Raw genomic sequence first — 15262 nt, 5'->3', positions numbered from 1 at the left:
CTGAGCTTTTAAACGCCAATGAAACCACGAAATGATCCGTTTAAAGGCTAGACGAGTGTCTTTCGAGGAATGTTACGTGCTAGAACTTTGGATATGGCAGATACACTGCAAGGTGGGCAATCTGGCTTTCTCAAGAGACAATTATATGAAGCAACTACAATAACCATTTGATTTATTTTTTAAAGTCTTAACATTTTATGATGTATTAACCATTTGTCAAAGAAAAACATTTACAGACTTCAAAATTCTTAAACTAGAACCTAATAGTATTTGGGGTACAGTAGGTAAATGGTTTTTTAATTTGAATTTGTCTAGTTTTTAATTGTTACTTACTTGGTGCTTGTAGTAGATTTTGGCCTTCCTATCAAGATGACATCATCTCAGATGGCCCACAATTATGTTTAGAGTCGCAATAATTAAATAAGTTTATTCATAATATCTGCACAGATAGTTCTGTCCATTTCAACTCGTCAATAATTTCCGTGTCCTCCTGGCCTAGGACTAGGCCATCCACATGGCCACTCAATTAGAATATGGCTGGACCTGATGGTATTTAAGCAGCAGACTGATGTGGACATCATCCACAGCACCTCATTATTGCAGAATAACAAATATAATGAAATAATGTGTGAATTAATTGTTCTATCTTTGTTATAGTTTTTAAGATAGTCCTAAATTAGTGAAGGTAAGTGACAAGGCAGTAATTTGGTGAAGTGCTTAATTCAACATTATTTATAGTTTTGCTTTGTATAAGCCAACCAAACTCTAGGAATAGGCAAATGAACTGTTGAGTTTAAGGAAAAAAAGGTACAGGTAGTTGTGCAACTATATATATCTGATATGCCACCAATTAAATTATTGTGTCCAAGCATGGTGACCTCATCTTCAGAAGGACATATCTACTTTGGAGAAAGGTTATCCCCGGGTGATAAGTCATTCCCAGAACTAAGTTGACTCATGTCAGGAGTACCATGTGAGCCTTCCAGAGAAATGGCAGTTCATCAGAAAGGAATGGAAGAGACTACGTGGGAGGGTTGTGTACAGCAATACTCTGGGAAGATCCGTATGGTTGGATGAAAGTTTAAGAGTGAGACTTGATACCCGGTAATTTTTGTGCTGTCTAAACAATATTTTTTATGACTTACGATGGTGTATGGGAGGGGTACTGGTAGTATAGTTTGATTCGTTCTCGGCTCATAAATGGGAATTCCAGGTTCAAATACCAAGCAGGACATAAATGGTTGGGTGCATTTCCTATCACCTAATGGTCCTCTTCACCTATCAGTAAATTGGTACCCAGGAATTAGTCTGCTTGTTGTGGAGTTACATCCTGGGGGGGAGGGGGATTCTGTAGTTTGATCTTGGGGAGGACTTCGATATAACCCTAACATGTATATACACGCTTGGCTGCCTGTTCCCTGACTCAATAAATTATATGAAAAGAACATGCTTTTCTTTAAAAAAACGTGATAAAGATAAGGAAAACAAAATCTAATTCCCCCCGGTAATTTTCTTACTATAATAGTAGAAACTTTAACATACAGGACTGTGTTATATATTACATTTTTTTTTATTATAAACCCCATTTAGTTTCTTTAAGTGTACTTAATAACTTGTACATTTATACAAATTTTGAATACAATATGGCTACATGGGAAAATTTTCACTAACTAGGTATGAGGCTGTTTTAATGAAAGATGTACCTGAAGAAGGCGTGATCACGATGAAACGAACTTCAAAGTAACAAAGCTGTACAAATAACGGGTGAAGATAACCAGGCTTCTACCTGCAAAGATGCCGTCCCTGTTTGCGTGCTTCATGTGTGGGGGGAGAGGGGAGAGTGATGATATTCGAACACTAGACTATTGTCATGCTTCTCTCTCTGATGTTCCTGCTGATGTCTTTGCCTGTGAGCGTACCCTTGAAGAACTGCATCTTGATTCTAACCAGGTAAGTCTTTAGGCAAGTTTAATTATTTGAAAGATTTTTTATTTTAGTTTTTCAGTTGTAAGTCGTGTATAGTATATTGTCAAAGCAAGTACAGTACTTTACTCAGTGAAATCCTAGTCATCCGAAGCATTTGGGCCCAAGGCCCCTAATAAGTAACAAACTACTATTCTAACTAGATTTTATTGCTTTTCTTTAAATTTTTATGCCACTGTCAGTGTTTGTTTATTAGCATGATATAATGTGTATTTGAACAGATTTAATTCCAAAGGCAGTTAAAAAAGTTAATGTTAATTAAAAAAAAAGCTAAATTTTTTAAATGATTAAATGACTATTATTTAATATTCTACTTGGTTGTTTTTATAAGGCAGGATTCTATTGGTGCTGTGGACATAAATACGTATGGTTTCTGGGAAGGTTGACATTCTCTACAAATACGGTAGAGATTATGTACTATTGTCCAATTCGGCATTGCATCTCCTCTCTAGCTACATTTCTGCTTTGTTTCAATATACTGTATGGTTATTTGTGTCTGGGGGCATGATCTGTTTTGCTTACCAAAACAGGTCGTATAACAGGTCGTGCCTTGACAGATTTTTGTGACTATTTATTCTTCCTTTTATTTTGTTTGTCTTGGGCTTCCCTCGCCCAAAATTACGTTAGAGCTGGGCATTGATGCCAGAACCTGAAAGGTTTCTTACTAGAGCACCAGGACAATATTTTGGAAATGGACGTGAATACATTTCAGTTCAGTTCCACAGCTACTTCTTGATAGTTATGAGGTTTTGGGTTTCTCCTAGTTGGCGTGCAATCCTTTATTCTCCTTGGAAAAAATGGCCTCATTTCTCACATTTGAGCATTGTTGGATTTAAAGAGAGTCCTCAATCATTGGGGGGGGGGGATCATGTGCTTAATGGAGTTTTATTTGCTTCTGTCATTCCCTGTTACATATGTAAGTTCTCCATATCCAGGTTTCCAAATTGGAGGTGACTTTGGTCATGGTAATCACAAGATTCAAATCGGTTTGTCAGTTTCTCTGTTTTTTCTACTGGAAATGATTTTTGTGCTGACATGGATTCCTATATTTTGGATTCCTTTTCTTTCTTTTTTACCTAGGTATGAGGCAGCTGCAGATGCCTTGTCTAAGCATTTTATTTTGCTCCTTCATGATGTGGTGATTTCTGTGCTGCACATTTAGGTTGGTAGGCTATGTTGTCAGTTTGCTCTTTTTCTTCGAGGTTAGTTCCTCCTCGATATTTACCCAGGTTTGGTGGGGCCTCTCCTCTAAGCTCTTTCTTGGTATGCTTCAGTGACAATATGGTGAAGGGATGTCTGGAACTTTCATGTCCATTACTTCATCCCTTCGGATGGTGTCCCAGCGGAGTTCCAGTTCTGCAGAACTAATGATATTCTTAGTTTATCTGCAATTTGTTTTCCTTTCTCAATACAGGTACAGTACTCTCATTAATTGTCTAACTTACTGGATGACCATTGTGGGCATTTGGTAAGATAAAGTGTCAAGGCTTCCTAGGTGGTTTTGTGTCAGTCTTGGCTTATTTCCTGGATGTGAAGAATCCAGGACATATTCTTATACTGTACACCCACAGTTTGCTGGCATTCATTATAGGCCACTTCTAATACAACTTTCAGGTTCTTCATTTGAGCATTCCTCATTCATTTGTGTTGATCTGCAGAAGGGTAGTCCTCCTTCGTACATTTCACACATTCTTGTTTCTCAATGTGAACAATTTGCATCTGTTCCTTTTTCATGACAGGTTATGCACAATTGCTTTAATGAATACATTGTGCTCCATTACAAAATTTGAAACTTGAATGCATCCAAAATATCAAGGAAGTTTCTGCATGTGGGATCCGCTTCCCCCTCTCTTGAGGAAGGCAAGTTTCAAAGAAAATATTGGTTTAAATTATATGCTAATTACAACTCATGTTGTTAATATAAGTAGTTAAAATTTGATATTTTTTAGGCAGTATTTATATGATAAATATAAAAGTTACTAATTGTTGCATAAATGTGGTTTCAGTTGAGTGAACTGCCACGGCAATTATTTTACTGTCATGGTCTGCGAGTTCTTGGCCTAAGCGACAATGAGCTTTCATCGTTACCTCCTGCTGTGGCATCCCTCATCAACCTCACTACCATAGACCTCAGCAAGAATGGTAATAAAAATAACATTTTCCAAAATTATATGTTGTCTACTGTTTTAGCATATTCATTTAATGAAGTGTGAAAATATGCAGTGGAGGTATGAAGAGCATTAATCTTTTATATCAGTAGGCTAAGAGATAATGGCAAAAGTCAGAAATTTATATTGATTATATGGGAACTAATCATATGTGGGTTACATTAATTGCAACTTCAAGAATAAGGTATAACAGATTGAGATAGATAGAAGGGCATTGGTAGATATGGTAGAAGGGCATTTCCAAAGTTTATTGCAAATATTGAAAACTGGCATCTCATTTCTGGAGTTTATCATATTTTTTTTTTTTTTATAGCTATTTCAGACATTCCTGATAACATTAAAGGGTGCAAGCAGCTTAGTGTGGTAAATGCCAGCACTAATCCACTGTGCCGGCTTCCCGAAGGTTTTACACAATTGCTGTCATTACAAGAACTTTACCTCAACGATACATTTTTGGTGGGTAGTGAACAATGTTTAGTAAGGTATTATTTTTCAATTTTGTTAGTTCAGTAGCTATGTTATGCTGTAATACAAATATTTATAATTAATTATCACTTAATTATTAATTAATTATTGTTGTACAGTATTTGGACTACTTGATTTTCATTGTTATATAAAAGATAAACAAAAAATTTAATTTCTTAGATTTTATTTTTATTCTTAACAGTAAAGTTAGACATTGTGTTGTTCTTCCAGGAATATCTACCTGCAAATTTTGGACGGCTGTCGCGGTTAAGGGTTCTTGAACTTCGTGATAATCAACTTAACACGCTTCCCAAGTCCATTGCACGCCTTACTAGTTTACAGCGTCTTGATATTGGACAAAATGATTTTTCGGAACTGGTAAGTTTATTCAATACGAAACCTACTTGAGGACTTCTTTTCTTGTAGGAGTGAATAAAGAAACCTCAGTGTAGTTGACAAATCCATAGTGGTAATAGCCTGTAAATTACATAGATATTCAAGTCCAATTGTACTTGTAGGTGCATGCTGAGGTAGTCATCATTCTTCGGAACTTTAAAGTGTCAGTGTTGTGAAAGTAAGCTGGTGTCGGTGCAGTGTTGAACGTCCTGTGTCTCCAGTAAACATTTTATTAGCATTGCTCTACAATTTAATATTACAGTATTTACATTTCTTTTTAAATATTTTGTAACAGTATTAATACAGTTCAAGTTTCAGTCGGTAAATTACCACTATAATGTTTTTGGAGCAAATTACTGTACCTTAATTGAATTCTGGAAAAGTAAGGGTGGTAATGTTCCATAAGTTGTGTGAATGAGGGGCTCAACTTTGCTCCCCTTCAACTTCTCTTCCTTCTGGTCTGGTGCACAAATACTTTCTCAGTTCTCAGTAATGCACTAGGCATTACCCCTAACAATTCTGTATACATTAAACCCTTAATTTCTTCGCTCATACATGCTTTTTAAAATCTTGTATCCATCAATTATTCATTCATCCTAAATATCTAGATATTCAGTGATATTTAGCTGCATTTGTTGCATTTCAGCCTGAGGTGATTGGCAGTTTGGGAAGCCTGACTGAACTATGGTTTGATAATAACAAGGTAAAGTCACTGCCTCCTCTTTTGGGACGACTTAAAAAGCTGGTTCATGTTGAAGCCTCCAAGAACAAGGTGGACTGGGTAGCTGGTGAAATTGAGAACTGTGTTATGCTCACAGATCTACACCTCTCTTCTAATGATCTTAAGGTAAAAGGTCTTATTTTTATACAGTATTTCATAATATGTCTTGCCCATTATGCCAAAAATTGGCAAGACATTATTTAATGTCTTGCCCATTTTTTTTTTTTTTTGCCAGTTTGGGGGCATATATTAGTGCATATTCAATATTATGGTGCCAAGAATTCCTAGAAAAGTAAATTTCCAATATAAACAATAAATTTGTCGTTTTTCCAGGGTAAATCTGATCTCTGGAAAAGTAAGCAAACAGTAGTTTTCAATTTTTAATTTTTTTTGGGTACATAATATATGTATATTATATGTATATTATATTTGTAATATACGTAGTATATTACAAATGCATTGTTTACACATTATATTATTTAGGTGTGGAAAGAAGTGTTCTCTTATTTGTTTACAAATACATTTATTGATAGACAAAAACAGTCTATTAAGGCTCCAAGTGCAAGCAAAATCCCCAGTGTTTATACCTGACACTTTTTTTTCTATTTTGGTTCCTATCATGGGTTAAAACTCAGAATAAGACTACCATAGGAGCTATGGAAAAGCAGTGACACTAGGGGAGTTTGAATTGCTGAAAAAAGGTAGGATACATTAGACTTGAAGATTAATTACATAATTTAATCAAACAAAATTTTAATTTTGAATGCATTTTCCCCACTTGAAAATGAGAAAATGTTCCTCTTTCTTTAAAGCTAATTTTGTTTCTTCTTTTAGAGCTGGCATATTTTGAGAATGTGATTATCTTCTTCCATTACAGGAACTGCCAGAACAATTGGGTGGGTGTCATCAGTTACAAGTGTTGAAGCTTGATGATAACGCTTTGACTCATCTTCCCGAGTCCATTGGTGAGCTGTCAGCTCTTGAAGAATTAGTGGTTACTCGGAATGATTTAGAGACTTTACCGGCATCAGTGGGCCTCTTGCGAGCTCTACACACCTTGCATGTTGATGACAACGTTTTAACGGGTAATTCCATTTCCATCTCAGAACTGTTAGAGAGATCATTTAAAAGGGCTTGAAAAAATTTATCTGAATTTGTTTGTTATAAAAGCAAAGCATCTACAAGTATTTGAGCTTTTGTCAGGGATAAGCTGACATAAGCTTGGGCCCCTGCCATTTTAAATTAAGAAATATCTGGTATAGTGACTCCCAACCTGTTTTGCTTTATCCTCTCTTTTTGATGGTTTGAATGGCATTGATCCCCACTACTTCCTCTAAAATCCACATGGTCAGTATTTGTACACTGTAAGGCATGTTTGTAGTACTCATACAAGTGTCTCCATATTTTCATGTGAATTGTTTACCTGTATTGAGTTTGTTGTGTATAGTTTTACACATTGTTTAAAAAGTAAAAATATTTTAAAGTATCTCCTTTAGGTTAAACAAGTTAGGCATAAAATAGTTGTAGCAGTCTCAGGAAACTATGAAGTTACGCTCTGGTTGTCGATCTGGAGTGGCCTCTCCAGGGCACAAAGCCAGGGGTAGGTTGATACGGGGGAGAAGCTGTCACCCATGCAGCAGGTCCCCATTCTTCACAGCACCAAAAGTCTCCAATGGAAAGGCAAATGCTAATACAGTACGATTGGTTCCAGCTCTGTCGCAGGAACTGTGAGAACGAGGTTGAAGGCAACAACGAACTGCCCTAGGGGCTCCAGCTCCGGAATTTACCTCAAAGTTAAGAACATAAGAACAAAGGCAACTGCAGAAGGCCTATTGGCCTTCTGCAGTTGCCTTTGTTCTTATGTTCTTTGTTCTAAGTTGGTAAAAGAAGGCACAGGGACTATTGATAGGCATATTGATTGATTATTTAACCCCTGCACTGCACCAGCTAACATACGAAGGGGTGCGGTGGTGCGCCAGCCGACCTGTAATGATGATAGTACTGTATATCGTAAGATTCAAAAACTCATGCATGCAAGGAGATCACATTTGCTTCCTCAGGCCTCCGGTAACCATCCCCCATCTTGAAAAAAATCTTAGTCCCCTCACTTTCCTTCCATGGCTTTAATAATGTGGCCTAGGTTACTAAGGCCTATGTAACGTTCTAAGGCTATGGACTTAGGAACATGTAGGGGGGCAGCCATAGTATGAGCCATTAGTATTTCAACAACAGCAATTGAGTGATTACCATTATATATTCCAGGCAAAAATATGTGCTAGGGGTTAAATAGGCTTGCACACACCAATATATATATACAGTACAGTATATTTATTAGTATGAATAAATACATGGTGTGCATATATTTATACACATACTGTATATCTGTATATGTGTATAATTTCAAAGTTAGACATAATGAACACCATCTTTGACATAGATGCAACTTGTTAATGAAAAAACTGAATAAATAAAGTGAGAAACATTGAAAATAAATCAACAAAGTTATTCCCATGAGGCAACTCATTTTTACCAAAAAAATGCAACTTCTCCAGGTCACTACAGCTAAACTACAAGAGTAGTTTGTAGTTTGGCTAAACTACAAAGTGAAGCAGTTGCCATAAGTTTTGCATTATGAAATTAGATCATGTGTTATGAATGAAGATTGTTTTCAGCAAGCACATACAGTACTAGCTTAAGAGAGACGTGAAGTAAAAAAAAAAAAAAAAAAAAGATGGGGGAAGAATTTATTAAAAGTAGTAAGGTGGATTCAATAAGCAGATCATAGAGTGCTGGTGCACTTGTTTAATTTGCTCCGCAGTACTGTGGTGTAGTACTTTGATACCTGCCCTGAGGTTGGCCAGTAGACAACCTGCAGTGGAGATAAATATATGCTGCTTGTTTATTATTGTTTTAATTCTTTTCAGAATTGCTACTAGAATTGAAATTATAAATAGTCATAATATTAATCTCTTACTATTGTTGGAAACTTTTCAGAGCTACCACCAGAATTAGGTTCGTGTTCTCGACTAACTGTTCTCACTGCTGCTTCAAACTCCCTCACCAGCGTGCCAGCAGAGCTTGGTCACTTGCCTCGCCTAACTATACTTAATCTGTGTGGCAATCTCATACCTCACCTACCAGTGTCACTTACCAAACTTAAGGTATGTAGCTATTAGTTATTGTGATCTTGTCATTTTTTTTTTCTTCTAACTTGTTTCCATTCAATATCACGAGGATGGCACATCAACTTATACTCGATACTTTTTCTGACCTCATTTCATAATTCTGTTCATATCCTAGGATATGCTGTCCCAACCCTTACATTCTCAAAGCATACCCTGTATCTTCAGTACTGTAGTTTGTTTTGGATTCCTTTGAGCAAGATGAATATTCTGTTAGGATTGTGCTTGCCTTTATTGTTACACCAAATTCTTACCCCTATGACAAGACTATGCTCATATTAACCCTATTTGTTTACAGCTGCGTGCCTTGTGGTTGTCCGAGAATCAGAACAAGCCGCAGGTTCAGCTGCAGTCCGAGACTCTGCCCGAGACAGGTCAACGTGTCCTTACATGTTTCATGCTGCCTCAACAACGTGACCAGCAATCAGGTATTTTTGTGTATTTGCAAAACACTGGACAGTGCTCCTTTCTATGACAAGGCAGGATACTGGAAATTGTTCTCTTGGAACTTACCATTTGGCTGTAATTATTAACCGAAATGGCAGAGATTCAAGGGAGTTGATATTTGTTAATGAAATATTGGTTGCGATTTGGAGTAACTCCTTTGGCAGTATGAGTATAAAAAGCAAATTGCAAACATTTATTAAAACTGAACAAATGGAAACCAATATAACAATGGCTTTAAGCATTCAAGCAATGTGGACGTCTTATTTTTAGTTGACTATATTCACCACTTGGTTGTTACTACTAGCTAGTTATATGGGAAATGGTGCCCGAGTACCATGGAAATGGCACTCGGACACCTATTATAGGATGCACTTCTTGGCATCAAACACAACCTTAATGTGAGAACATTGGTTATTATATTGCAGCTTGTTGACTAGATAAAATATCACTTACATTGTTTGGTATTGGCATGGGTAGAGACTAAATAGTATGTGAATATAAGCATTACTGTACTTGCATCTTCCTTGAGAATGTGTTGTACATTTAATGAATATGGTAATTGTTGTGCATAATTTAGGAAAGGATAAATTTAGCTACTTCCATGTTGTTTATTTTATTTATAGATTTTTTATAGTTGCATAATTTATACATACAGATAGGGCTATGAGGGAGATCAAGATAAGTTGATTAGAAAATGGTGTGAAATTTACCTGAATTTACCTATTTCCTAGACTCACAACCAAGGGACCCCCAGTTCAATATCTGGGCGGGACTGAAATGGTTTGACATGTTTCCTTTAACCTAATGTACCTGTTCACCAAGCAGCAAATAGGTACTCAGGAGTTAGGCAATTCTTGTGGATTGCATCTTGGGGAAGGCTGTAGCTGGCCTAAGGGGGTATCTTGATAAGCCTCAGGGCTTCCTGTCCATGACAGTGGGAATTACATATGAAAAAATATTTTATGTAATATAATTTACAGAAACTGTTGTGGATGCTGATACCTTTTCTGGCCAAAGTAGGGATGAACATCAATGAGCAAAAAAAACTATAAATTTGCCTTCGAAGGAGTCCGTATTAGGAGTAAGTGGAGTTCATCAAATCTGATGTATGCAGATTATGGAGTTCTTGAAATAGATAATCGTGAGTTTAGTTGATGTTTTGTTGACATATATGAAAGAAGATTGACATGCAAATATGGACAAAAGTAAAGTACAGTATTGGTAAAGAGAAGGAAAGTGTGTAAGATAGAAACAAATAGTGATAATATTAGATTGGTCCTGTAACACTGTGGTCTATTTCCTAGACTCGCAACCAAGAGACCCCAGTTCAATATCTGGGCAGGATTGAAATGGTTGGGCGTGTTTCCTTCAACCTGGGGGATGCACTGTTCACCAAGCAGCAAATAAGTACCCAGGAGTTAGGCAGCAGTTGTGGGTTGCATCTTGGGGAGGGTCAGTAGCTGACTTAAGGGGGTATATTGATGAGCTTAAGCTCAGGCTTCCTGTCCATGACAATGGGAATTATATATGTAAAAATACTTTGTAATATAATTTGCAGAAACTGTTGTGGAAGCTGATACCTTTCCTGGCCAAAGTTGGGATGAACAACGCCGAGCAAAAACTCTCATTAAATTTGCTTTTGAAGGAGATGTGGATAAGCCAGGCCGCTTAACACGTGCTCCAACACCATATCCAAAAGAATTAAAGGCATTGGCAAAGCATGCTCGAAATTTACACAGCTTGCAAAAGGATCCAGCTCGTCAGTTTGTGCTTGGGCGTAGTCAGGATTTGAATAAAACATCCTCCTCTTCCATAGTTGCTTCTACTAAGGATGAAATGGAGACAGATTCATCCAGAAAGGTAAGAGTTATGAAGGTAGAGCTCTGTAGGGAAGTACAAAGACTGTAAAGGTAGACAGTAAGCTAATACTTTTCCATTAAAATCAAGAAATAGCCACTGGCTCCACTGGCTTTATATATTTCCAGTATTCTGACATAAAATTTCATGTTACATCGCTCGTTTTGGTATCAAATTGTTCCCAATATAAAGGTGCACATTTTAAAACTAGTCCCATAATAATAGCAAAATAAATAGAATTTTAACGAATATTTTAAAATTAAAAATTTAGACCCAAAAACGTATTTATAATCTTTCAAGTGTTCTGACATAAAGTTTTGTGTTACATCTTTCATTTTGGTATCAAATTGTGCACATTTTAAAGGCGCTTATTTTGAAACTCTTCCAAGATCAATCGGATAAAAATTGAATTTTATACAAATATGGTTTGTAGTGGACACGAGTCCTGTCCACGGCTAGGACTCGGTAGAAAAAAAAATGGACGTGATCAGCATCCAAAGCGAGTGACAGTGTTAAGGTTACAAGATCAAAAATGGGAAATCTCTGAAACTTAACATCTATTCATATTGTTTCCCTCAGTTATTGTTGTTCTTGGTATGAAGTTAGACTTGATCTGCAGCAGCTTCCAGCATCTTTCCTTTATTTGGGATTATTATGGCCCAATTTTTACTATTTTGTCAAAAATTTACGTTTCCTTCAAAATCTCATCAGAAGTAGATTCATACATTCTGCGTATGGTTGCAAGATCAAAAGTGTGGAAGTGTCTGAAATTATACATGTGCTCAAACTATTCCCCCAGTTATTCTTGCCTTGGCTCAACCTTGGTCACTCTGCTGTAGCATGTAACACCCTTAGTGCCACTACCCAATTTTTAGGCTCCAATGTTTACCTTTACATCTATTTTTTTTTTTATCTAAAATCCTAACAAAAAATCCAAATGCCCAACAAACAAAATTCCCAGATGTCCAGCCCAAATATTTTTTTCTAATACTGTACATGATTTTGAGGTCTTGATGTTGATATTTCAGGGAGTGGACAACCCATTGAAGCAGCCATTATTAGATCAGTCTAGTAATGCTTGCCCTCGTGATGATGACTCAATGGAGGTAGAGGAAATTGGCTCACCATTAACAGTTGTAGAGCCACGCGTAGAAGAGCGCCCGTTGCTGCGTCAGGCTCGAAATGTGCGTAACTCTTATGGAAACACACCTGTAGTGGGAACCTTGATCAGTGAGAATAATTTCACTCTGACAAATGGAGCAAAGAACATTACTTCTAGTGCAGCAAATGCTTTGTCTACAGACCAACCTTATACAATAGGTGACAGGAAAGTTTTTGGTCATGCACAGGTAAGAAAGTTTAGAATATTACTTTTACATTTTTCAGTGTGCAAATACTGTAATGTGTACAGTATAATATAATAAATGGATGAGTAATCATTTTTTTTTCTAATATTTATAACATTCTTTCACTAGAGTATGTTTCTTTAAGACCAAGCTCCTCAGTGTGCCATTTGAGAGGGTGACAATAGTCAGGTCGAGGTGACACGACAAACACAGCGAAGTCCTTCTCAAAGTGTCATTGCTGGTAATGCTAGTGCTAGACGGATACTGGAGAAGAACTTGGTTCCGCCTGCAGTGACAACAGACGCTAGACATTACACTCGAAACCTTTCCAAGCACTACTTGTTATATCACAAAGACCATTCTGTCCCCACGTGCTATTTCAGATACTTTATTTGATGAAATCTGATTTTTTTTTTTTTAATGTGTTGTTCATGTTTTCATGTTTTTATATAACTTTTGCTTCACTTATGCATTATGACATTTATAGCTAGTTAAAAGTCCAAGGGTAAATACATTTGGAGTATAACAACACATTAGGTGCATTTTGAACAATGATCGAGTTTAAAAACAGAATGAGTGGTCATTTTGTTTTTGTGGCATTTAATGCAGGAAGCTTGGTAAAGAGGATAAATTATCATAGACAATATTTTCCTTATCCATAATACTGCAATGCTTCCATAGACAACCAAGAGAAAACCTTATAATTGAAAGTTAAGATTTGTTTCTTATCTTGTAGGTTGTTGCAATGACCCAGTCTCGAGAAAAAACAGTTATTGATCCTAACAAGTCTGTTGCATCCGTTGCTGAGGATTGTAAATCGCAGCAAAATACTCCCTCTGTAGTGGAACCTTTACCACTGTCATCCCATGAGGCCTCCAACACTTTCACCTCGCCATCAGCTGCAAACAGCGAATTAGCAAATGAAGCTGTTGACAAGCGTATTAAGAAGCCGCCACCATATCACATAGCTGCTGTCATGTCGAGGCATGCTGCAAATTTCAATGAATCTAGTGTGGAGCCTTCCTTGATACCTAGTGGAGCTCTTGGCAGTAATGGACATGCTGTTATGGAAAGCAATGGATTACAGCAGGTACAAAAATTTAAATTCTTGTGTAAGTGGGTGATAACTAACACTTTGCAAGAATATGTTAATGTTCATTTTATGTAATGTATTTCTTAATATATTAATCCTTCATAATACAGTATAGCAGAAAATTCTAGATTATGGAAGACTGTGCAAGTGAATGAAGTTTGAGGTGGCATATTAATAAATACATTTGCATGCCTGGTGGGCTACTCGCATCGCATCAGAAGGTAGGCTGGGCATTCCCGGTGAGCATACAACCCAATGTTAAACTCTTTCACTCGGTGTTTATAATTAATAATAAGAATAAGCAAAAATTATTGCATGGCACCGAGAGCGTCATCACCCACTCTGCGTGTATGGCTTTTATGACGCCGAGTGTCATCAAGACACCAAAGTGCTAAGAAATATATTGAGAAATTTGTAATTATACCAGTACTTAATTTCATAGTTGTACTGTATCATTTATAAAATGATATAGGTGTAGAGTTAAGTAATGTAAGATGTTGGTGTTCCAACCTTGTGGGCAAGTCATTGTAACTTATGGAGCTCCTCCCCATCCCTCTCTTTTGACCAAAGGACACGAGACCGACTAATTGTTCTGTTATGTAGAGGTAAACCTCGGGGTACAGTTGGGTTGCAGAGCCTTTCTTTAGTTTTACTTTGTTTGGGCCTTACTGAGATTGTAAACATAACCTAAAGATCCCAAAAGTATTTGTTTATATGGTGTCAATGACATTGTTACTGCACCGGATAAATGATTTATCAGCTAGTCAATTTTTTCAATCCACTCTTTTTTTACATAACAGAGTTCAGCTGCATCTCCTGCCACTTCAGCAGCAGCAGCAGCAGCTGCAGCAGAAGATGAAAACAATGACACCAGCAGCTCCAGTGACAGTGGCTATGGTAATGGGAAAGCATCCAGTCAACAGAGTGAGTATATATCCAGCAGGTTTGTCAAATTTTCAATCAGAGGGTAACTGGGAAACTGCCTCACAATATTATACTCGTATACTGTGTCTACTTGGTGGGATTTAGTGCTGTCTTGATTTTTATGTAGGATCAAAATTTAAGATAAAAAAGTAGTTTATTGGTCAACTCTTGGTTTTATGAGTTGGCATGCTATGCGAGTTGTTGGTATTGTATCAAGAATTTACTGCCTCAGACTTGACACTTTCACATACGACGCAGGCGCACTGCAGACTTTGATGTCATGCTTCCGGCAGTGTGGGTGAGCGTGTGGCGACACTGAAATGTGTATACTCATTTCAGTTTTCTCACCTTAATTCTCGTGCTACGTCGTTCGTTTTGGTATCAGTGTTCGCAATAGAATTCCCTACAGAGGTATATGTATATAAGGTCCAAAAGCCCAGCGTGACTTCCCGTAGCAAAGCCTAAAGTCGGCCAACCGTTACTCATGGACGAGCACCAATTGGCACACCTGCAACCTAATGTGTATACTTGTTCAGTTTAAAACACAAATTTTTGTGTTACATCTTTCATTTTGGTATCAAATTGCTCGCAATATAAAGGCGCATATTTTAAAACTACCTGTAGTCCCATAATAATAAAACAATAAATGGAATTTTAACAAATACTGTATTTTAAATTTT

General features: G+C 37.0%; 1 protein-coding gene across 6 annotated transcripts in view; it reads left to right on the top strand.

Moving 5' to 3' along the window:
• The window catches only part of LOC123756729 (uncharacterized), a 94360-nt gene that overhangs the window by 58976 nt on the left and 20122 nt on the right, over window positions 1–15262 (top strand). For 4 of the 6 annotated variants that reach the window (XR_006772669.2, XM_069331825.1, XM_045740008.2 and 1 more), the window contains exons 2-13: window positions 1675–1950; window positions 3990–4125; window positions 4465–4607; window positions 4848–4994; window positions 5659–5859; window positions 6611–6818; window positions 8728–8894; window positions 9214–9343; window positions 10921–11222; window positions 12248–12568; window positions 13302–13655; window positions 14459–14582. Coding sequence is in view for 5 of the 6 variants with exons in the window: in XM_069331825.1 (XP_069187926.1) it covers window positions 1795–1950; window positions 3990–4125; window positions 4465–4607; window positions 4848–4994; window positions 5659–5859; window positions 6611–6818; window positions 8728–8894; window positions 9214–9343; window positions 10921–11222; window positions 12248–12568; window positions 13302–13655; window positions 14459–14582 (2389 nt within the window). In the remaining variant the exon portion in view is untranslated. Of the gene's footprint in view, window positions 1–2; window positions 113–1674; window positions 1951–3722; window positions 3844–3989; window positions 4126–4464; window positions 4608–4847; window positions 4995–5658; window positions 5860–6610; window positions 6819–8727; window positions 8895–9213; window positions 9344–10920; window positions 11223–12247; window positions 12569–13301; window positions 13656–14458; window positions 14583–15262 lie in introns of those variants that run through there. The other 2 variants (XM_045740007.2, XM_069331826.1) reach the window with 2 other exon arrangements.

Source organism: Procambarus clarkii, chromosome 26, assembly GCF_040958095.1.
Source record: "Procambarus clarkii isolate CNS0578487 chromosome 26, FALCON_Pclarkii_2.0, whole genome shotgun sequence".
In the NCBI taxonomy this organism is placed as follows: Eukaryota; Metazoa; Arthropoda; class Malacostraca; order Decapoda; family Cambaridae; genus Procambarus; species Procambarus clarkii.
Note: the sequence above shows the minus strand (reverse complement) of the source record. Positions and strands in the feature narration are given on the sequence as shown.